The sequence below is a fragment of the Onychostoma macrolepis genome, chromosome 13 (genome assembly GCF_012432095.1).
Source record: "Onychostoma macrolepis isolate SWU-2019 chromosome 13, ASM1243209v1, whole genome shotgun sequence".
Lineage (NCBI taxonomy): Eukaryota > Metazoa > Chordata > Actinopteri > Cypriniformes > Cyprinidae > Onychostoma > Onychostoma macrolepis.
This window is the reverse complement of record NC_081167.1, coordinates 27231266-27256616: the sequence shown is the minus strand read 5'-3', so window position 1 is coordinate 27256616 and position 25351 is coordinate 27231266. Positions and strand designations below refer to the sequence as shown.

Here is a 25351-nt window from a genome sequence, read left to right as displayed (position 1 = left end):
GTTTATAAGTTATCAGTTATTTCCAGAACCGATTGTTACACTCTATAATGTTTGGCAACGCAAATTACTTACTTCAACTTAAATATCATTGGCCTTTGAGGTTTTTGCATTCCCCAAACGAATCGATTGTGAAGCAAGCTGCTTGGTGCGAATAGGCCTTCACACTGCCTTTCTCTTCATATTCTCTTTGTGTCTGTTTTCGTCCATCCTCTTTTGGCTGCACTCAACATGTTGTTTGATCAGGCTTGTTCTGATCCACTCACCCTCAGACTGACTCAACACAGGCTGTTTGAAATCTGCCAATATGGGCCGCCCTGATTACATGTGTTTGTGCTTCTGGCTGTGGGAGATTTGGATGTGTTTGTGTGAAACGCTGTTTGTAGTCATTGTTGCCATAATGTTTGTGTACCTGCAGGTGTTGGTGTTTGTGTGTATGCCAGTTAAAAGCAGCGCAATGTGACCAGGCGTCTCGCAATTATAAGATACCACAAAAATACATCCAGGTTGTATTTTGCTCCAAAAAATAAAAAATAAAGCCTATTATGTCCGCTAGGGGTAAGACGCAATAAATAAATAAAATGAACCAAAAGACTTCCGGCTGGCCGTCAGACCAAAAAGAACCCAAACAAAATCACAATAAATAAGGTAAATTTATTGTAAGTTACAAAAGGGGAAAACCACCAATAATTAGTAGCCCTCCTTAAGGGACCCACGGTCCAACCAAAGATAACATTTAAACAATACAATATCAAAGAAAATAAATAAAGAGAGAAAACAAGGAGTCAAATGGTATCTTTCATCAGAGAGACCCAAGGCCAAAATAACAAACAAAACCAAGCTAATAAAGTAAAACAACAATATAAATAACCTACCACAAAGAAAAGAAAATGAAATACAATCAACCTAACCTAACTACTCTTAACATAAACATCACAAAAAGGAGATCTAAACAAAAAGGCAGGTCTCTCCTACAGTTCTACCATATTCCAAACTAAACCAACGATCAAACAAAACACTCAACAAAACACAATTTTGGTCTGGTGGCTAGCAGGAAGCCTGGAGCAGTGTGACCAGCCCGAAGTCACACCAAACACCTTCTGATTAACGGAAGAGGTGTTTTAAAGGAAAGCGCCACCTGGTCACCCAATTACCACTGATAGGCGGCAACCCTCAACTAGGGATGCAGCGATTTACCGGTTTTACGATTAACCGCGCTTTAAAACGTCACGGTTAATTAATCGTAAAGGCTCCACTACACCGAGTGTTTCTGTTGTATGGAATGGAACTGTTGAAACATGAGCAAAACGAAAACAAAGTTACACTAGCGGTGCACCAGCTTAAAATGCCGTGCTTATCAGAGACACGGAGGCTACTAGATTAACTATGACAGAGGAACCAAACAGCGATCCTTTATTTCCACCAGAGAAATGACTGAATTCGATAGTGTGGGACCATTTTAAATTTGGGTACATCAATATTGCCGTAAAAATCGCTGTTAAAGAGTGAATACATAAGGGATAATGCACAGCTAGCCAATAAAGTTAATATTAGTCATATATTAATAATACTTCATTAATATTGTGATTTATCATCCCTGTTATAGTATTATTCATAAGTCAATTTATTTTTCACCATCTTTCCAAGTTCTGTACCTCAGGTCCAAAAGAAATGTAGAAAGAATTAAATGAAAACACCAAATAGATTTATTTTCAAAAGGGAAATACTGACATGGATATTTACAGAGCAGAGGTCACCTTTTTTAATTCCAATAGGAGAGATGGACTTTTTTTTTCTTTAGTATTATTATTTTGTGCTGTATTATTGGTTACTGTGTTATTTCTGTTTCAAAAGGCAGCAATAAATAACACTTTAATATCTAAAGAGTGTTTATGTGATTTTATGTTGTGAAATGAATAAATGCATAATAATCGTAATAATCGTGAAACCGTGATTATTCCTCAGACTATAATCGTACCAACAAAATCTATAATCGTTGCATCCCTACCCTCAACAAATCAGCGGCGATCTGAAACTCAAAAAGAAAACATCCAGCAGAATACAAATTTATTATAAAAAGAAAAAACATCATAACGTAACAAGCCTGTTGAAAGGAGTTGAATATATTTATACAATAGAAGTAATTGTGTTGTATAATACATTTTTAATTAAATATCTTTAATTTTAAATAATTTCAATCTAATTAATGTTATGCATTTTCACATACATTTGCATTTTCACATACATATATTACTACCTTTTAATTGTAATTTAATTGTAATATATGAAGAGTTTGGTTCCAAAACGTGATAAACGCCATTTTTAAAGCTGCAGTCCATAGCTTTTTTGTGTTCAAAATTTACAATATGTGTATAATAAGCGAGTACACGATGAATCCATTTTCCAAACCGTGTTTTTGGCTTGTCCTGAATCATTACGGTACACCTATAATAAGTCTTTATATTCTGACTATTTTAGACTGGTTCGGGTAGGTACCGCTGCGGAGTAGCCTAGTACCTGCGTGATTCGTCATGGACATAAAAAGAGAGAAGTAGCTCCGGCTACAATGTTCTTCCGCAAGACACATGCAGTTCTGTTTATTACCCGCTAGTGCGCCAAAAGTTACGGACTGTAGCTTTAAAAAAAATTGAGTTTCGGCAAAAATCTGTTGTATCTTGTCGGTACTGAAAAGTCCATTTTTAATTTTACGCAAAATGCGATATCTGCTGAGTTATTCTGTCATATTTTCTCCCTTTCTTTCCAAACCGCGACAAACGGCAGTCTCCCTTCTCTGCAGAATGCGATATATCTGCTCAACCAATCACAGTGCACCATTCCACGCACTGTAGACAGTAATGGCTTTGAATACAATTGAATACACCCGGCATCCTAGTTTTCCTCATCTACTTTGTACTTTGTGATCAACAAACAAACTTAGGGCTGCATGATAAATCGCATGTGATTGTCATGCGCATCTCGTCAGTAAAGCCGGTTCTGTGATTAATAGTAAATCTCCATCACGCGCTTTCAGATGGATACACAGAGCCGTAGATCACTGACAAGCTATGCTATATCGCGTTCATAATCGCAAATGAGTCGCATTCGATTATGAACACGATATTGCATAGCTTATCAGTGTAAGTGTTTTTATTAATGCCATTTATGTTTTTGTTAATACAGCGTATAGCAGGAGTCAACTAAATGAATGTAACATGGCAAAGATGAATGCACTTTTGGAAGTTGAATGTAAGCGAAATGTCATTTTGGGATTTCTGTGGTGTAATGTGATTTGTTGTTCATATTCTTGTTCATGATGAAATTTTCTTTTATTGTTGTAATTAATTAACATTAGCATTAACAAGATGACCCCTTGATTTCATTTTGGGAGCGATGACTGATTGAATGTATTTTTAGTCCAGTGCCTGTATATAAGATTAGATTGTAAATGCAGTTTAAATAAATAAAAAATATATATAAAATTAAAATACAATTATTAAAATACAAAGTATTTTATGATGGTGGGGTGAATTATGACTGGTTCTTTTTAACCAGTTTCATGAATTCACTGCGTTTCTGGAGTGATTGGGTGGATGTGATTTACATGTTATGGTTTTTATAACCGCATATAACATTTTATCAGTCTTTCTCTGTTATCTGGGCGGTGATAGAAGGATGAAAGAAGGATGGCAACACCATTAATTTCAGGCTTACGTTCGCTCTTTCTCCCTCTCCATAGTGGTCCTTTAATCAGTTTCTGTCACTGCCACTAAAACCGTCACTGTAGTGATCCTGCAAATTTACTTTAGCTCACATCCTCCCCGTGGTTTTCTCGCTCCTCTCAGAGGCCTTCAGTCGCTCCGACAGGGGCCCAAAGAATCCTCACAGCGCAGCGTGGGCCTGTTTACTCTCATACGGCACTAATGGATGAAAGAGCCCTCTCGCAACAGAGACAAATGGCTTTAATACACACACACGAGGCCTGACATCTCATTAAAGTCCACGTGAATCAAAATCGACCCTATTTGTTTCCTTAATACACATTCCTGGTCTTATTGTGAGCGATTCATCAGTGCACGTTATTCTAAATAAAAAAAAAGTTTGTCTTAATAATCTTTTATCAAGATGTGATAACTTGCTCCACCACTAAAGCGAATTTTCCTCTTCAGCTGATGGCACAAATCCCTCTTATTTCCCCAACCCGTTCTGTTATTTGTTTATGTGGTAAGGATTTAATCAAATTAAACATTCAATGTAAATAATTTTAATCAGACGAATTATTAAAATGCTTGTTAGTTCATCATATATCGTTATCATATTTTTATAGGTATGGGCTTTTATTTGAAATTGATTTTAATCTAATTAATTATAATATGCTGGTTAATTAATCACAAATAATCACATTGTCAGTCCTCTGTCGTGTGTGTCATGTGTTCCCGCCTCTTGTGTCCATATTTGGTCTTGTTCCTGTCCTTGTTAAGTGTGATTATTAGTTAAGTCTTGTCCAGCTGTGTTTAGTAATTATCAGTGATTGTCATGTGTATTTAGTTCCTGCCTGTTTAGTTAGTTTTCGTCTGATCTACTCGTTATTCCCCGTTGTTCCTGTCTGTGTCAACCTTGCATTGTCATGTCCTCATGTCCTCATGTCCTCATGTCCTCATGTCCTCATGTCCTCATGTCCTCATGTCCTCATGTCCTCATGTCCTCATGTCCTCATGTCCTCATGTCCTCATGTCCTCATGTCCTCATGTCCTCATGTCCTCATGTCCTCATGTCCTCATGTCCTCATGTCCTCATGTCCTCATGAAGTTCATCCTCGTCTGCATGTTCTTCGTTCCTCCCTGCTGTGTGCACCATGACAGACATCTAACAATAGTAGTAAAGTTAGTATATTATTTGTTTTATTTCCATATAATAATTTTGGTTTACTCATGCTTCTTTTTCACTCTGGCAATATGCTTTCACACTTTGTCTCTTTTATGGTTCTTTAGGATCACTTTTCTGTGTGTTTTGAGTGTAGCTCAGACAGCTGAGAAACAGCCAGTCCAGTTATGAGGCCTGCCTGAGGTAAGAAAGTTTTTCTGAAGCCTTTTAAGAAAAATCACAGTTGTCAGCATATGTTCTGCCGGTCAATAAATTGCGTCTGGTCTTGTGTTGACCAAGTAGGTGAGGGAAATTAAAGTGCTGCAGCAAACATGATGAGAAATTAATCGTTAGATGAAAAGCATACCGTGCTGACAGGAGACGCGGTCCCTTTCTAACCCTATAGAACACAAGCCTTGCTTTGCTACCCTTGGCCATTGCATCTCCTGTTTGTTTTGATAACTTTGTGCCTGTGAAAGGTGTGATTTGATTGTACACCGTAAAAAAAAAAGATTTTTCGTAGTTGTAAAGTAAGCATCAAATAATTTAACAATTTTTAAAAATATAATTTTAAAATATTATTATAATTTTAAATTCTTTAAGAATATTTCACAGTATTACTAATGTTTAATTAAATAAATGCAGCCTTAGTGAGCAAAAGAGACATTCAAAAGCAGTAGAAAAATCTTTTGAAATGTTTAAACAATAAAACAAAGATTTTTGTAGATTTTTTTTTTTTTTAACAAGAAAATGCAGTTGACACTGAAGACAGGAATAATGGCTGCTGAAAATTCAGCTTTAGAATAAATTCGATTTTAAAATATATTGAAATAGAAAACAGTTATTTTTAAAATGCAATAATATTTCACAATATTACTGATATTTTTGATCAAATAAATGCAACCTTAGTGAGCATAAGAGACTACTTTCAAAAACATTCACAAAATCGTACTTTTTTTTTTTAACAATAAAACAAAGATTATTGGAGTACGTTTTACAACAAAATACTATTTCAGTCTTTCAACCTCTAAAAAATTCATGTGTAATTCATTGAATTACTTTTTGTAATTATTTGTGAAGTTTAGTAGCAATCTCTAAGTGAAAATTGTTTAAAGGAAGTCCTTCACCACATTCGGACAAATGATTGTGTCATCTGTTACAGATATTTTACCCAAGAAATGAAAAATAAAAAGATGTTTCAAAAGATTGTGCCAACTGTTTTAGTCCAAAATAGTGAAAGTCAGAACAGCTTTGGACATTAATGGCTTTCATTTTACAAAATATCTTTCAAAATAAGATTTGGGAGAACGTAAGGTTGAGTAAGTGATGACAGAATTTTCATTTTAGGTGAACTATCCCTTTAATTGCACATTACAAAAAGTTATTTTGAAAGTTGCATTCCAAAAGATCTTGCTGCTCTAATCTGAGGAGCACGTAAGTTTGAATGGCATGACGCTTCTGTGTGAATGCATGCAATCCAGACACTTAGAAGTCCTGGCATGTGCACCTCCGGGCAGCACTCAGCCCTGCTCCTCTCGCTGCCAGAGACGCTTGTCTGATGAGATGCCGTCTGCCCTAGTGCTCGTTTTTGCCAATAGTTGTGTTTGTCAGAGGGCTGATCCGTATTGAGCCGCAGTGAAAGCTATCAGCTCCTCACACAACAAGTAAACACTCAATAAAACACCTTGACACAACTAACACTGTTAGATTAGCCCTGCTGGTCAGTCTCTCTCTCTCTCTGTCTCTCTCTCTCTAAAGAATCTTATTTATTCTCAGGAAACGTGCTCATAGAAGTGCCATTCAGCCCCTGCAGGATGAATAATTCCATCTCCCTCTCTTTCTCTCTCGGGACATAATACTGTAAGTGTGTGACTCCAGGACGTGAGTGAAACAGTAGATCTGGCGAAGCTCCTCAGCAGGAGCGTTTCAGTTATGATTTATGTGTGGAGCGTGTTCATGAAGAATAGCGAGGCAGAGGAGGCGATGCTCTAGAAAACTTTGAGCAACAGTTGAAGCTGGTCAGAAGGGGTGCAGAAATGTTCCCAGAGGACCGTGGGTGCAGGTGGAGCAAACAGCAGCTCAGGTCATCAATTACACCTGCGGTTTTTACACCTGCCCTAATTTGCTCGGTGTAATCTCCTCCGAGTGCTGCGTTTGTCATCCTGTTATTTGGGGTCTTCAGAAGTTATCCTAAAATTACACATTATTATTTTACTCCCTAATTTACTAAAAAAAAGAAAAGAAAAGAAAAACTAGAAAAAGATAGCTAAATATAATTTTCTAGTTTTTAGTGATATAGAGTTTTTATAAGGCTGAAAAATATTGAGATATAAATGTTGGCATTTTATGTATATATACTGTATGTGTGTGTGTGTGTGTGTGTGTATATATATATATATATATATATATATATATATATATATATATATATATATATATATATATATATATATATATATATATATATACATACACACATACACACATTGTATATATAATACTTTGCTGTTTAAATGTTTGGGGTCAGTGATTTTTATTTTGTTTTTGACAGAAATTAATACATTTATTTGGCAAGGATGAATTAAATTGATCAAAAGTATTCAATATTCAATATTTATTGAATATTTATCATAGACTCATGGATCAAAGTTTCCACAAAAATAATGAGCAAAAACTCAACATTGATAATAATAATAAATGTTTGTTGAGCAGTAAAATCAGTATATTGCATGATTTCTGAAGGATCATGTGACACTTTGCATCACAGGGATAAATGTAAATTTTTACAAAGTTAAAACAGTAAATGGTAATAATATTTCACAATTTCACTGTTATTTTTGATCAAATAAATGGAGCCTTCATGAGCTTAAGACACTTCTTCCAAAAAAATGTTTGAATGATATATTATGTATAACATACATTTTTTAAATATTTTTTGTACAGTTATATAGCTAAAAAATGTAGCTAATAAGTGAATTATTAAATATTAACACTCATACTGACATGCTGCACGATGTCTTTAGGAAAGTAAATTAAAAATGCACCAGAAATATTGGTTATATTGCCCAATAAGAGTGTTACAAGTGGCTCAACATTTTGCAAGCTGCTTCTCAGAAGATATCTGTACATGCTTCCCTTTAAGATCACGTCCAGTTGAATTTGCAAAAACCACATCTGCTATAGTTTTTTGGGTTTGTATTCATACTCCTGATATCTTGCTTATATCACCCTCTCTCTATATTGTGACTGTGTGTGCGGGTTTGGATGGCTGTGTTCATTTGTTTGTGTGTGTGTGTGTGTGTGTGTCTCATATTGATTTGTTTTTATATTCCATCTCTCTATGCCGCTCTCCATTTGTTTTGTTTCTTTCTACCCCCCCTCCGGCGTGTTCCCCTCTGCTGGTTTGAGACTAGTTTGATAACTCACAGAGAGAACCTTGTTTGCTTCAGATTTAGATGGATGGTTGTATTGGTGAATGGATGGATGGATGGACAGGGCTGGGAGGAGAAAAGGTAGAAAGAAGGAGATGTTTGAGAAGTTACTTTTTGTTGGATGACAGCATACCCACACAACAGCAGTAAAGAACTGAGCAGCCCAGCATGCACTCAGGTTAGCATGTTTACCTGATCGAGCTGGAACACCTCCCATATGGCTCGCCACCCACGGATTGGACACAATCACTGAAAATATATATTTGTATAAATGTGCTATCTATCTATTGTTCTGTCATCTATCGTTCTATCTATCGTTCTATCATTCTATTGATCTATCATTCTATCTGTTGTTCTATCATTCTATCTATCGTTCTGTCGCTCTGTTGTTCTATCGTTCTATGATTCTATTGTTCTATCATTCTATGACGTTCTATCATTCTATCTATCGTTCTGTCGTTCTATCTATCGTTCTATCTGTCGTTCTGTCATTCTATCTATCGTTCTATCATTCTATTGTTCTATCATTCTGTCTATTGTTCTATCTGTCGTTCTGTCATTCTATCTATTGTTCTATCATGCTATCTGTCGTTCTATCATTCTATCTATTGTTCTATCATTCTATCTATCGTTTTCTGTCGTTCTGTCATTCTATCTGTCGTTCTATCATTCTGTCGTTCTATCATTCTATCTGTTGTTCTATCATTCTATCTATTGTTTTCTGTCGTTCTGTCATTCTATCTATTGTTCTATCATTCTATCTATCTATCTATATATCTATCTGTCATTCTGTCATTCTATCTTGTTCTATTTGTCGTTCTATCATTCTATATATCATTCTATTGTTCTATCGTTCTATCATTCTATCATTCTGTCGTTTTATCTATCATTCTATCTGCCATTCTGTCATTCAATCAATCGTTCTATCAATCAATCAATCAATCAATCAATCAATCAATCAATCAATCAATCAATCAATCAATCAATCAATCAATCAATCAATCAATCGTTTTATTGATCTATCTATCTATCTATCTATCTATCTATCTATCTATCTATCTATCTGTTATTCTATCTTGTTCTATTTGTCGTTCTATCATTCTATCTATCATTCTATTGTTCTATCGTTCTATCTATCGTTCTATCATTCTGTCATTTTATCTATCGTTCTATCTGCCGTTCTGTCATTCAATCTATTGTTCTATCGTTCTATCTGTCCTTCAATCAATCAATCAATCAATATATCGTTTTATTGTTCTATCTATCTATCGTTCTATCGTTCTATCGTTCTATCGTTCTATCGTTCTATCGTTCTATCGTTCTATCATTCTATCGTTCTATCATTCTATCGTCCTATCTATCGTTGTATCATTCTATTGTTCTGTTGTTCTATTGTTCTATCTGGTATATACTGTAGTTTATACTGTAAATACTGTAGATAGTGTTGTTGGTCGGACTAGAACTCATCCAGACTACTCTGAGGTTGCTCCGGTTCTCCGTGATATTTATTTCCTCAGCATCTGACCCAGAGCGAATCCTGTTGCTGAGCGACCGCTGCCGAATACTGATGTGAAGATGTGGATTGTCTTCATCCCATGATGCACTGGGTCAGTGTGACAGTGATAGATGTTGACCCGGCTGCAGAGTTAAAGAGAGCTCATCCCTGACGCTGGGCGTTCTCTCCCGCTGAGGAGGAGAGTGGCCAGCAATCTGGGGCTTAGACACACACACTACCACACGCACACCTGCTGAGAGGGCAAGTGCTTTGTGAGGTCCAGTCATCCACACATTATGTGGTGCACCCGCAGCTGTTAACGTAAGGACCTCACGCACACAAACACACCTCACACTTAACCGATCAATAATAATCACATCATGGAGAAATTCATTGGCTCTCTATTGACCACGCTGTTATTTTCTCTTACTCGCATCCATACAGATACACATTCTCTCGTTATTTTGAAACAGGGTGATGGTGGGTTATTTTTGGTTTAAGATTATATATTTATTTCGACTGATGAATTTCCATTACGTTTTCAAGCATAATTATTGCTAAATTCTAAGGCAGCATCACAAGACCCAAAATTTGTATCTGTATGATATTATAGTTGAAAACAGTATTTTAGTATTATTTACATACAATTATATATTTTAAATTATTATTTTGAATTACCTTTTGATTTGAATTATTTTAGTTTTAATTTTTGTAATTTTATGTGCTTTAATAATTTAACTTAAACATATTTCAGTTAGATGCCAATGCAAAAATGTAATATTTTATATGTAAGCTTAAGTTTTTATTCTAATGTTTACATTTGATTTCAGCTTTATTTCAGCTTTTTAAATAGATTTAGTTTAGTTTTAGTCAATAACAAAGATTCATCATTCGATTTCCATTCACTAATGCATCATTCAGTCCAATTTTAAATTGGTTTGTAAACAAGTTTTATGCTACACAGAAGTAATATTTAGGCAGTCCTCACAATCTATGACCCTGTTTACACCTGGTATTAACATGCGTTTTCGTCGATCCAATCACAAGTTGACAAAGGAGACACATTACCGTTCACACCTGGCGTCTTTTGTCCACTTTCGACCACTTCAGCCCTGATTCCATTGAGGGGAGGGTCTATGGGCGGGTCCCTCTGCTTTCGTCGGAACTACAGTGGGAGGTTTAAACGCATTTATACAACATTGACAGGAAGACAAAAAAATACAACCATCAACACATTTCAAAAATGTTACTTTTTTGTAAAATGCAACATTAAGTTTTTATATTAGTGCTATCAGTATTACAACATCAATTTTTGTAACATTTGAATTTTTAATTTAGTGCAATATTTTGTCATTGCAACATTTTAGTGCCATTTTCACTAGCAACTGCCATTGGATTATATTGTAAACCTAAGTTCACTGTTATCCCACCGGTCACTATTGTGACCATCGACATGTTTACTCACTCTGTGACCACACTCAACAAAACTGAATATATGTGAATTCATATATTAATACTAGACACCTTAAAGATAATGTGTACCAAAAATCTTTGTCATATCTTAGTGTTAACATACTGTACTAGCCTTTCGTTTTGGAGCTTTGATGCAGTTATCATCTGCTCAAGGTGCAAACAGGAAACAAACTCCTCTGGTCATGTGACAATTTGCACTAATCATGTGAAACTGCACATATTTAATTGAGAGCCTTTATTTTTTTCCATATTTGCAGGAAGTGCACTAAAACATCAGTCAGTAAGGTTTTTAGAGCTTTTTATTGTGACCGGTGGGATTAATATTTTGAATTAGGCCTAGCTTTTATTTTAATTTTAAAGTTATAATTTTGTGCTTTTGTAATTTTTTATCTTTTTAATATTTCTATTTAGCGTTAATTTATTTTTATTTCAGTTTTAGTAATATTAGTACTTAAACTTATTTCATGGTTGCCAAGGCAAAATTTCAAATTTTCATGTTTTAAACTAATATTTATATATCTATATTTCAGATTTTGAAGTAATTTTAGTTAATAATAACAACAATGGTTCATCATTTAGAGCAATTTTTGAACTGGATTGAATGATACCTAAAAGAATGATTTGCTCACAGATTGTTCATCACTGTGGGTTTTGAAAAAGTTTTACTCTCCAATGAAATGTATTGCAGCAGAGCATAAAGATGAACATTCATTAACTAAATTTCCACGCCTTTTCTAAGCCTACAAAACCGTTTTTTAAATTCCTTGATATCCTTATATTGTCTATGAGAGTGGACACCCAAAATAAGGGTTATCTTTGAGAAATGTCATGCAAAGAATTGCTGAGTTAAGAGGTTTTCTTTTAAGTGTTTGAGATCCATTCTCTTCCCCTGGTTGTTAGCATGAGCGCAGGCCTCATTGTACCACTAATGAGCATCATTAATTTCCGCGTGTTGACTGACCTCTAATGCCCGCTCAGCCCTGACCACACCATTACACTCACAAATAAAAGGTTTGGTGCTTTCCACACATTTCTAAACACGTCCTGCATTGCCTCGCAGCTCTTTCTGTTCCAGACTCCCTTTCAAATGCTAATAAGCGACGCGGATTCATCGTTTACAGTGTGTAGGCTGTCGCGGTACATGCCTTCCTCTTCATAATCAAAGCGCTCACCGGGCAGTGACCGCCGGGCTCGGCTGCCCGTGATGCTGGTTTGTATTCCCGAGGGTCTTGAGTTTGAATTCTGCTTAGAGCTTGAAGTGAAGCTCTGTTAGCAAAGATGTTCTTGAGTGCATATCTGAGTATGGAGGATGTCATTTGAAATTTCCGTTTCTCGTATTGTTCTGTTCATTTCGGCATGCTTTTAAACATACAAGATGTTCATATCTGATAGAAAGTAAATTTTTTTTCCCGAGAAGTCCATTTATAATATGTATTGATGTCAGAACCATTACATGTTCTTGCAGTCTGAACAGTAACGGCTCATTTCAGTGCTCAATGTACTGTACTTTGTACTTGTATTTCACTTATGAACCCATTTTATAGTGGGTTTAAATAACAATTAGTGCCAGTCCAGTAGTAATTCATTCATTCATTTATTTATTCCTGAAATGTCAATGTCACTTGTAATATATATAATGTACATAATATGCAGTTAATATTAGGTCAGTAACATTTATAAATTATGCATTGTTTAGTAAAATAAAAGAAGAAATTATAATATTTAAACTGATATTTTAAATGTATATTTGTTTGGTGTCTTTGAATATTAAATAGTATTTAGACAGATCATTTACTGAATACTAGAAAATGCTAAAACAAATAGTGAAATGATTTGATTTTTATACTAATGATAATAATAATGATGATAATAATAATAATAATGTTTTATGTTTATATGTATATTTATTCAATGTATTTGAGCAATAAACAGTGTTTAGACAGATAATTTACTGAATACTAGAAAATGGTAGAAAAATGTGCTTGCAGATTTTTATTTGGCTTGATATTTTGTTATCTAAAGCTGTGATATCCAGACATTTTTAATTGTGTCTTAAGTATCCAAATACTTTTTGAGGGCACTGTGTGCATGAGAGTACAAATTTATCATCCACTCGCTGAAAAAAAAAAAATTAGGTTGAATTGTAGCCTCGCTAGCTTTAGATAGTTGATCTCCTACACAGCATTAAAAAAAAAAAAGAAAAAGAAAAAAAAACACTGCTAAAGAAAGAAGTGAAAATGTAATGTAATACTCTCATTTTCTCTCTGTCCTTCAGCTCCTGCGAATGCTCAGATTGTGCATTCTGGGCAGACGTGTGTGGTGAAGGAGGACAACATCAGTGAAAGGATCTACACCATCAGAGAGGGGGACACGTTAGTTCTGCAGTGTCTGGTCAAAGGACACCCGCGGCCTCAGGTGAACACAAACACACATTCACGTCATATACTGCACTCACTGCTGGGCAGAAAGACATGCATATGGGGCCCGAATTGAACTTTTTGCCACACCTTCCAACAGCGAGTGGATTTAATGGACAGAAATATTTTAATAAGCTGTGGAACTTTATTTGATATTATATTTATTTTAAGCAAATACTTTCATCCTTATGACAGTGTATTTTAGCCCACAGCACAGGTCTGTATGTCACTTGTAGCATGTATGAGTAATGTATGAGATGTACATCTCTCTAAAAATGCACCTGTCAAAAACAAGAAAGAAAGAAAAAAAGAGCACACAAAGACACAGCATGATTTTGTTTTTCATATTTTTGTTTTGGTAGCTTAATGTGCAGAACATTCATCATATTTTTTGACATGGACACATGGAGAGATAACATGGCATTCTAGATTAACCTCTAATGGTAAATCTTTCACTGAGGTAAAAAGTTAAAAACAAACAATATATGTTTGCTTCAGCAGACAATAAATTAAATAATTTATTATTTATCTTTTATTTATTATATTATTTATTGTTTTTCATTTTAAAAATATTACAATTAAATTATATAAATTATGTATTATTTATTTATAATAAATAATATTTATTTTAATTGCATTATTTTTTTATAAACTTTTATACACACACACACACACACAAATATGTGACCCTGGACCACAAAACCAGTCTTAAGTCGCTGGGGTATATTTGTAGCAATAGCCAAAAATACACTGTATGGGTCAAAATTATTGATTTTTCTTTTATGCCAAAAATCATTAGGATATTAAGTAGGGCTGGGCGATAAATCGATTTTATCGATTAACTCGAATGTGTAGTTCACGTCGATTTGTTTGAATGAAAATCGGTTTTCTCTTTAACATCCGCCGACGCTCCCGTAGTCCCGAAAGGGCTCAGCCCTCCTGACGCGCGTTTGCCATATTAGAGTTTAGTTAGGGTTTTGTGATCCTCCCGCAATCCGCCGCATCCCAACGTGTTCGGAAAGATGACGTGTACTGCGGAATGCGGATCCCTTAAAGCAGTGTTGCGCGGCTCACGAGACTCATGCGGCTCGCCAAGCTTTAATTTGTGGCTCGCATGGCAGTGAATAATACGATTATATGAGCAATACAGAGATTTCATAAAAACATAAAAAAAAACAAGCAGGGCTATAACATAACCCATAAAAAAACTCACACCGTGTCTACACCGGTCGTGAGCGTCGCGGTGCGATCAGAGCTTATGATTTCCGCGATGCGGAAAACGCGGACGGAATCACGGAATCTAGTTATAAAAACAGAATCCTGCGTGTCTCCTTATGAATGAATGCACAGACGCGCAGTTTCGTTTGCTACACACATACTGAAGCGCGCAGTGTTTTCAGCGTCTGCTGTCTCGTCAAATGAGGTCTTAAATACATGAACAACAGTCAGTGTCTGCTCTATTACAAATAATAATAATTTTTTTTTAAATACCCAAAACAGCGGGATTACAAGATGGATATAGACTAGAAAGATATTTAAACTTGCTCTACCCTTACGTCCATGACATTGACTCACTGCGGAGAATAAATACAAGGGAGGAAAATGTATATTTCTTCTCTCCTTACTCTGTTTATGTGGTAAGTGACATTTTATGTACTGTAATGTAACTGTAACAGGCAACCGTTAGCAATCGTTATTCGTTTTCCGTGCCTTTCTGAATACGGATTCATGCTTTGGGCACACCCCCTAACCCCCACGATGTCATCGTCCATCCTTTATCAGAACTACCTCCTATCTACTGAATAGCAAGATGTTAAACTTGTGTTTAAAGAAAACTTATCAAAAAGGGTCACATAATTTTATGTTTTATGTTATATGTTATGTTATGTTACATTTTCACTGTTTACAATGGCAGGGCCTGCCATCTTGTCTCTTTGGCTTGTTGTTTCTGATTGCACTTTAACCCCAAGGGGGAAATCCAGATCAAATCCCAGAAGGGAAAATCAAAACAAAATAAAGTTAAAACTTGTTTTGAACAATTTCTTTGTCATCTGCAGATTGATTTTAATCTATTTAAATCGTAAATCGGATTTTTTGTGAAAAAATCGGGGATTTTTTTTTTTAGGCCACATCGCCCAGCCCTAATATTAAGTAAAGATCATGTTCCATGAAGATATTTTGTAAATTTACTACTGTAAATATATGAAAACGTCATTTTTGATTAGTAATATGCAATGCTAAGAACTTAATTTGGACAACTTTAACGGCGATTTTCTCTATATCTAGATTTTTTTGCACCCTCAGATTCCAGATTTTCAAATAGTTGTATCTCGGCCAAATATTGTCCGATCCTAACAAACCATACATCAATGGAAAGCTTATTTATTTCAGCTTTCAGATGATGTATAAATCTCAATTTCAAAAAATGGACACTTAAGACTGGTTTTGTGGTCCAGGGTCACATGTATATAAAATTTAATTGTATGAATTATAAAATGAGAATACATATGTTTTATATACAATTTAGTGTATTCTTTTTATCAAATTACAGTTATAATAAATACACACTTACATTATATTTAAATTATATAATTTATAAATGATATATTATTATAAATTATATAAATTCAAATAATGCAATTTAAATAAATAAATTATGTATTCTTTTTTATCAAATTGCACATAATTAAATCATAAAAAAATCTATTAAATGAGAGGTCAGCTCTGACACATAGCCAGTGGAATCACTGTACCTCTATATGAACCGTACAGTTTTTGTGCGTATGCGTGTCACGTATCTGATAACAGATGACTGCAGACACTGAAGGAGAGAGGGTCTGTCAGTGGACTTTAGGTTTTTTTGAGTCTTGTGTTGGCGTGTGAGTGTGTGTTATATAAGGTAAGGGTGAGCTGATAACAGTAGGAGGTGTGAAGAGCGTGGCTCCCACAGGCGCTCTGTCCACTGCCATCAGATCACTTATTAAAGACCCTCATTCACACACACACATCCTCCCAAAGACCTGTCTACATATATTAGTGCTCCAGGTTGCATCAGCAGAACACCGATCTGATCTAAATTCCATCAGTTTTCCTTCCTGCGGTCCTGAGAACGAGTGCACTGAATAAAGAAGTTGCTATTCGATGACATGATCCACGATTTCCATTAAAAATGTCAGGACATTACGATGACAACAGGCTGAATATAGCAGTGTAATATAGAGTGTGAATATAGTCACAGTGTCTGAACATAAACTAATGAGGATATTACTGCATATTCTGTAGGACGTTATTGCCTGCGGTGCCGGGGCTTCATGGGTCACTAGATAGTGTGCTTGTGAGAATCTAGATATTTTTGCCTGGATTTTGTTTGTCTTCAGGGCACATGCATTGAAATGTGTATTGGGTGTATTTTGTCCTTTATGTGTAAAATAATTGTTTGTAGAAAGACAGACAATCGATTGTCAGTTTGGCACATTTGTGTAATGCTCGGTGGTGTATGGTATCATTTCAGTAATGGCAAAATTTACACCTAATGAGCGCCTATGACCACTATGAACTTATTTTAAACATAGGAACTGAATAAAAACGAGTATGATGATATAAAATAGCATGTTTAGCCAGTCTTGTAAACAAAAAAAAGTAGCACCACATTTGAAAAAAAAAGAAAAAACATTTATTCCGCAAGTATCCATTAAATTGATCAAAATCAAAGACATTTATAATGTTACCAGATTTCAAATAAATGCTCTTTTGGTTTCCACAAAAATATTAAGCAGAACAACTGTTTTCAAAATTAATAATAAGAAGAAATGTTTCTTGAGCTGCAAATCAGAATATTAGAATGATTTCTGAAGGATCAAGTGTCATTGAAGACTGGAGTAATGATACTGAAAATTACATTTAAATTTATTAGAATAGAATACAGTTGTTGTAAACTGTAATAATATATTTTTTATATATATTTTACTACACTATAAAAGAAATGCTGGGTTAAATACGGACGAACCCAGCGATTCGGTTACTGCCCAGAAGGTTGGGTTAATTGTTTAACCCAATTTTTGGTTGAAAACAACCCAGCATGTGTTCTGTCCAATATTTACCCAGCACTGGCTTTTATCTAACCCAGCATTTTTTAGAGTGTATATATTTGTTTAAATAAATGCAGAATTGGTGAGCATAAGAGACTTCTTTCAAAAACATAAAATCTTACTGACTGCTGACTTTTGAACGGTAGTACATGTTTTTACTTTGCACCAGTGCTGGAATGTTCTAGAGCTCTGGATTTAGTGTATTTAATAACTTAAAATGTGTCATAAGCCCCTTTGATTCATTCAGACTTTACTGGTAAATTACCGGTAAATTGCCGCAAAGCGATTGTGTGATCGGGTCCTTTTTAAAAAATACAGGTAATTTCATTCCGGCAATTTACCAGTTATGCCTGGCTCACACTACAGGATTTTTTGCCCGATTTAGCCCCGATTTCCCCCTCCCGAGAATCGGAGGGAAAATTTTGTCGAGCACCTCGATCGGTCCCGATGTTCGGCGTGGATTATCTGGTAATATGAGGCGTTCACCGATAGAACTTTGCACCTCCCGATCCTCTAGCACACAAATTGGGGCCGCCCCGATCATATCAAACATGTTTGATATTTAGGATTTAAATCGGGATGATGACGGCTATATGATTATGTCAGCACTTTAACAGCCAATGCGCGACCGCAAAACAGCTGCTGTACGGCTCCATTGAATAGTGGAGACGGAGGAAACTGCTTCTTGAAGTTTTGTAGTAACACGATTGTCTGTATAATATGTTGAATACGTATCACAACCGATAAGGAGAAAGAGAAGCGCTGGGGTGAAATCGCCCGCTGCGTGAGATCACGTGAGGCGCTCCCTCTGGAATGATAATCTTAATAATATCTTGTAGTGTGTGATGCGCCACGAATTTCAAATTTTGTAGTGTGCATGTTTAAGATTTGAGGGAAGATAATCAAAGATTCTCCTTATGTGTGTGCTGCAACCAGATTTCATAATCGGTTAGGATTTTAAAAATTCTGTAGTGTGAGCCCGGCATAAGGGAAGTTGTAACATTACCAGTAAATTGCCGGAATTCTGCTGTGTGTGAACGCAGAATGAGTGAGCATGTACAAGTTCAGGTGCCGGTTGCATAAACTGTTTAGACTAGTCTTAAATAGTTAGTCACCTATTTTTTTCTCTTCAAGACTGGTCATAACTTTTAAAATTAATTTATGAAAAGGTAGATTGTTCTTATTTGTATTGGAAAAGTAAGACTGATTACCCCTTGGCAACTGCTATTTGGTCAAACTAGGTCTTAAGACACAGTCTTAACATGGTGGCTAAGTTTATGCAACTGGCCCTTGGAGTAGACGTAAGACGTAATTCAAAACACAACAGCTCTGGGCTGCATTTACTCCGCGCTGTGTAGTCAAAGACTATTGAATACCCAAGACGTTTCACTCATATAGTTTTGAATGAGGAAAAATGCAATGCTCAATATGGCTGCTCTATCGAATGAAGCCCCACCTTCTGAGCAAAAGAGCCAATCGCTAATTGGTAAAGTCAGCGCGTCACTGCATCTGCCGTTAGAAGTCCCGGTTGCTATAGAAACCGTCAGCGTTCTGAGACGTGTGCCTAGGACTGTGCCTAGGCGTTTCAAAGATGGCTGCCGACTCCGAGTGACATGACTTGCCTTAAAGTCAGCATGAAACAGAAGTTGCGACTGTCTTTTCTTCTCTACTGTGACGTATATCCGAGTGAAACGCCATCTGAAATAAGAAGGCGGGACTTGATTTCGTCCTTCGGAAATTGATTGGATCGATGGAAGTTGGGGTGTTACTAACAAAATGGAGGCAGATTTGAAATGCCAGTTAGCAGATAGTGGTGGGGGATTTCTCGCCACTGGATTCACTGCCGACACCCAAGCATGAGTAAATGTTTTATTTATTCGGGATGAGGACCACGATCAACAGCACAAAACATGTCTAAACGCACGCACGCGCGAGAGAGAGAGACTGCCTGAATTACTGAGCGCATCCTCCATCAGGTTAAGTCACATTCATGAAACAAATTAGTTTGCGATGTCCTAAGAGTGATGTTGTCATAATATCCTAATATCCTTTCAGTGTTTAAGGGTAACGTACTCCCTCATGACTGGTGTCAGTGCTATAAAGTGAAGCATCAGCTTCAGCTTTTCCCCTGTCATTTATCCCAGCGTTTACCCCTCACATCACTAGCTCCGCCCTTGCGCCATCACTCGTGACCGGAAGAGTAGATGAGTCGTTTTGAGGGGGAGGGGAGGTTAACATTTTTAATTAAAGATTACGAGGGCACATGAATTTAAAAAAAAATAATGAAGTGCATGGATAAATTCTTTATAATAAACACTACAGTATTCCATCAAAAAATAAGAATAGTCAATTTTGATTTCATGCCGACTTTAAAAGGACTTTGGTGTGGTTCAGTTGAAGTCGTCACAGTTCAGTTGAAGTTTGGTGTAGTTCAGTTGAAGCCCCGATCAGACAGAATGTGTTTTTCAGATTTGAAAACTCAAGGTGCACTGCACTGCCTTTTTGTGGTTTTTATTAATTTAGAAAAGAGCAGTGTGCTGCAGTTTGTTTATGTTTCTAGGCCATCATTGAATCTGCTGTCCTGTCAGTCTAATCAAGGACCTTTTCTATCCAAGGAACAGTAAACTTTCTTCACCATAACAGAAGGCCCGCCTCTCCATTCATTCGATTGGACAATGAAAAAAAGCTAAATGCGAGGTGCCCGGGGCACATAAACAGCGTGAAAAACATTCTCTGCCAATAAAAAACAAATTGAAAAAGGCGGCGCTCACTGCAAAAAACGCGTTCTATCTGATCAAGGCCTTACGATGTCTCTGGGCCAAAACCAGCTGCATGAATGTGAATGTTTCACTCAAAAATTAAAACAAAGAAAAAAAAAACACTGATTGCGTTTACCCCTCCATGTTTCCAAACGCGACACTGGGAGTCACAGCCTTTTAGAGGTCATTTCTGGTTAATGATATCACAGAATTTACCTGTATTTTGAAATGGATGTGTGAATGGTGCTTTACCAGAAAAAAGACAGAACGTTTTTGCTTGTATGAACAGCACATTTTTGAATTTACCGGTAAAGTCGTTCCGGTAATTTTATTGCAATTTACTGTTATTACTGTATGAATGGGGCTATAGATGTTAATATTTGCTCATAATGAGTAATCAAGTAGCTGCATGGTAATATTCAGTATGATGTTTATATATGTTCTGCGAAATGGTGCAAATATTTGAGTAGCTGTGTTATTTTCATTTATACTTATTTAATTGATTAATTTCAGAAACCTTCTATTTGTCCAATGTTAACCCTTAGATGACCACTGGATTTGTGATGGATTGACTGTAGAAGATGACGGTAATGCTGGGAAAGAGATTTGGGCTGATGGGGACATTGGGTTGTGATGTGTGTGCTGCATCCCAAAGGGAGTGTTGAGTTGCTCTCTGCATTGGCGTTCTGCAGCGGTGTCCAAAAACATGATACTGCTTTGCCATCTCCCTCCCCCTGCCTTTTTCTACCACATCATGTTTCTTTGCTCTGTGTGATTAACAGAGAGGCTGTAAAGGTCAGCCGTCTTCAAAATGATGGTGTGTTCGGCTCTCAGAGCACAGCCGCATGTCCATGTCCTCTATGAACCCATTTGTTGTTGATTTTAATATAGGCTGAAAAATGTGGCAGAAATCTTGTTCAGGATGACGCAAGTCTTTACTATATTGTAAAGATGGAGATTGAACCATAGGCATATGTAGGTGAGTGTATATGGGATTTTCTTCATTTAGCTGTACTTTTGAGGGCATTTATACCACTATCGGATAGGATATAAACATTCTCTTTTCACTTGACTATATACTCTACCATTCAAAGGTTTGGGTCAGTAAAGAAATTAAATTTTTTATTCAGCAAGGATGCATTAACTTGTTTCAAAGTGACAATACAAACATTTATAATGTTACGAAAAAAAATGCTATCCTGAAAAAATGCATCATGGTTTACACAAAAAATATTAAGCAGCACAGCTGTTTTCAACATTGATAATAATAATAATAATAAGAAATGTTTCTTGAGCAGCAAATCAGCATATTAGAATGATTTCTGAAGGATCATGTGACACTGAAGACTGAAGTAATGATGCTGAAAATTCAGCTTTGCATCACAGGAATAAATTACATTTAAAATATGTTCAAAGAGAAATATTTTACATTATTACTGTTTTTACTATATATTAATAATAATTAAAACTGTTGACATACAGAATACTCTGAGGAGCAAAAGGCTTCAAAAGTCTTCATTTGCTCCCCATTATCTCATTGCTTTCTAGAAGAAACAGATTTCATTTGTGATTTCTCTCTCATATACTACAGTATATATCACAATGTCCAAATCAGGCCAGATTCACCATACGGTTTCAGACACAGATGGTTCAGTACACTTGCAGCAGAAGAGAAAGCAAGTAAGCGAGTCCGTTGGGCAGTGTGAGTGAGCAGTGATTGTGTTTAAGGTCATTGGGAAGGTCTAGTAGTGTTGGAGATATAGCTGTTCACAGGACTCGCAGTTCACATCCTATAGCATTTCTGTCACATGGACCTCGGCGGCTAAATGCACAGCCTTTAGTAACACAATAGCAGCCTAAATGGCTTTTCTGAAAGAGATCCCGCTCCGCACATTATTTATTCATACTGCTGGTCACTGCAACCTTGGGCCCCGATCAGAGAGAGAGTGAGAGAAAAGAACAAAGAGAAAAAGGGGGATTGCTATAGAAGTTTGAGATGAGGGGAGTAGAAGGAGGGGTCGTCTGGGTTTGGTTTCTGTCCTTGAGAAGTGCAGTGCAGAAGGATCAATACACTTCTGAAAACAGAAAGATCAGATGGCAAAAAAAAATCACTCCACACCACATACTGATCAAGACACAAGGTCATACGACAACAGAGAGACAGAGAGCAGAAAACACAGGCCGCGGATTACAACTCCAGAGTTTGAGGATGTTTGTCTTTTTGGCCACTTTTTTTGGGAATTAAATATTAGTTTTCTTGATGGAACCAGAAGTTTGGGAGAGACATATCTTTATTATCCAGCAAACTTTATTTTTGGTATCTAGCAAACATTATTGCAGGCAGGGTTGCATGCATCTATCTATCTATTGTTCTGTCATTCTATCCATCTATCTATCTATCTATCTATCTATCTATCTATCTATCTATCTATCTATCTATCTATCTATCTATCTATCTATCTATCTATCTATCTATCTATCTATCTATCTATCTATCTATCTATCTATCGTTCTATCTATCTATCGTTCTATCTATCTATCGCTCTATCTATCTATCGTTCTATCTATCGATCTATCTATCTATCTATCTATCTATCGTTCTATCTGTCTGTCTGTCTGTCTATCTATCTATCGTTCTATCAATCTGTCTGTCTATCTATCGTTCTATCTATCTATCTATCTATCTATCATTCTATCTGTCTGTCTGTCTATCTATCTATCGTTCTATTGTTCTATCAATCTATCGTTCTATCTGTCTGTCTGTCTGTCTATCTATCGTTCTATCAATCTATCGTTCTATCTGTCTGTCTGTCTGTCTGTCTATCTATCTATCTATCATTCTATCAATCGATCGTTCTATCTGTCTGTCTGTCTATCTATCGTTCTATCTATCGATCGTTCTGTCTGTCTGTCTGTCTGTCTATCTATCTATCGTTCTGTCTGTCTGTCTGTCTATCTATCTATCTATCGTTCTATCTATCGTTCTATCTGTCTGTCTGTCTATCTATCTATCTTATCGTTCTATCTATCGTTCTATCAATCTATCGTTCTATCTATCGTTCTGTCTGTCTGTCTGTCTGTCTGTCTATCTATCTATCGTTCTATCAATCTATCGTTCTATCTATCGTTCTATCTGTCTGTCTGTCTATCTATCGTTCTATCAATCTATCGTTCTATCAATCTATCGTTCTATCAATCTATCGTTCTATCTGTCTGTCTGTCTGTCTGTCTGTCTGTCTATCTATCTATCTATCTATCTATCTATCTATCTATCTATCTATCTATCTATCTATCTATCTATCTATCTATCTATCTATCTATCTATCTATCTATCGTTCTATCTATCTATCGTTCTATCGTTCTATCTATCGTTCTATCGTTCTATCTATCTATCGTTCTATCTATCTTTCTATCTATCGTTCTATTGTTCTATCGTTCTATCTATCTTTCTATCTATCGTTCTATTGTTCTATCGTTCTATCTATCGTTCTGTCGGTCTATCTATCTATCGTTATATCAATCGATCATTCTATCTGTCTGTCTGTCTGTCTATCTATTGTTCTATCTATCGTTCTATCTATCGATCGTTCTATCTGTCGTTCTGTCTGTCTGTCTGTCTGTCTATCTATCTATCTATCGTTCTATCTGTCTGTCTGTCTGTCGTTCTATCTATCTACCTGTCTATCTGTCTGTCTATCGTTCTATCCATCTACCTGTCTATCTATCTGTCAGTCCGTCCGTTGTATCATTCATATGGCCCTGTATTCATTATTCTGTCGTTCTATCTATAATTCTGTCGTTCTTTCTAGTTATCTCCTTGACTTTTTTGGACTTTTAGAATTTTCCTTACATTCAAATTTGAATTTTGGTTCTGCATCCTGTTTTTTTTTAGATGAAGGCAGCATACATGGGAATGCTTATTTTTTTCTTTCTTTCTTTCTTTCTTTTTATTTTTGTATACATCTGCCTTTATTTCAGGTCATTCATATGGCCCTGTATGGAGACAGACAGGAAACAGTATAGATGATAGAGGAAGATGAGGATGAAGGTTGTATGGTTAGACACATATAGAGCAGAAGGAATATTAAAGCAGTGTGCTGGTGCAGTGAGTTGTGTAAAGCCCCCAGTGGTGGAGTGTTCTAGAAAGCACAGTTCTCATTGGCACCTCAGTGTGCATGGCATCTAAATAGATTACACCAGACGGCTTCGCACAGAAACACTGTTTAACAGCCTCTGATTGGCCACGAGAGAGAATGAGTTAAAGGAGGAGGGTTAGACACGAACGTTTTAACTTGTACCAGATGTCTCGTTGTACCATTGGTAATAGCGGGAGGGAGAGACTCGGTCATCAGAAATGTTTGATGTTACTGGATGAGTAAACACTGTTTCAAAGAGGTCACATTATAAAAAAAAAACAAACATATTTTTGAACTGCAACAGTTTGATGAACTGTGTAGGCATTTGCAATTCAGACCAGTTGTTGAAACTAGGCTCTAAAAACCTGTAATTTGAAAGCAGGTGTGTTAGTGGTTCATAGGTTAGTGAATTAGAAGTCATTTACATATATAAATCTTAAAGGTAATGTAACATAAAGAGCCTGTTTAATGCGTTAGTTCAGAGGGAGGGTGGAATTTTGTATTTTTAAAAAAAAACTAATTCACAGAGTTTTTGTTTCCAGAAACTGACTGGTGGGGAGAATATGCTCTTTACATGAACTGAGCCAATTGTTTCTTTTAAGTATCACCTTTGTCTTAGATGTTTGTTCTGTCCTTGAAGAATAAAAATAGTCAAATGGGCAAATCAAATTGTTAAATTGTACAGTAAATGTGTA

General features: G+C 36.1%; 1 protein-coding gene across 8 annotated transcripts in view; it reads left to right on the top strand.

The window, feature by feature from the left end:
• LOC131551817 (MAM domain-containing glycosylphosphatidylinositol anchor protein 1) overlaps positions 1–25351 on the top strand; it is a 225058-nt gene that overhangs the window by 40665 nt on the left and 159042 nt on the right. For all 8 annotated transcript variants that reach the window (XR_009273829.1, XR_009273830.1, XM_058794969.1 and 5 more), the window contains exon 3: positions 13532–13671. Coding sequence is in view for 6 of the 8 variants with exons in the window: in XM_058794969.1 (XP_058650952.1) it covers positions 13532–13671 (140 nt within the window). In the remaining 2 variants the exon portion in view is untranslated. The remainder of the gene's footprint in view (positions 1–13531; positions 13672–25351) is intronic.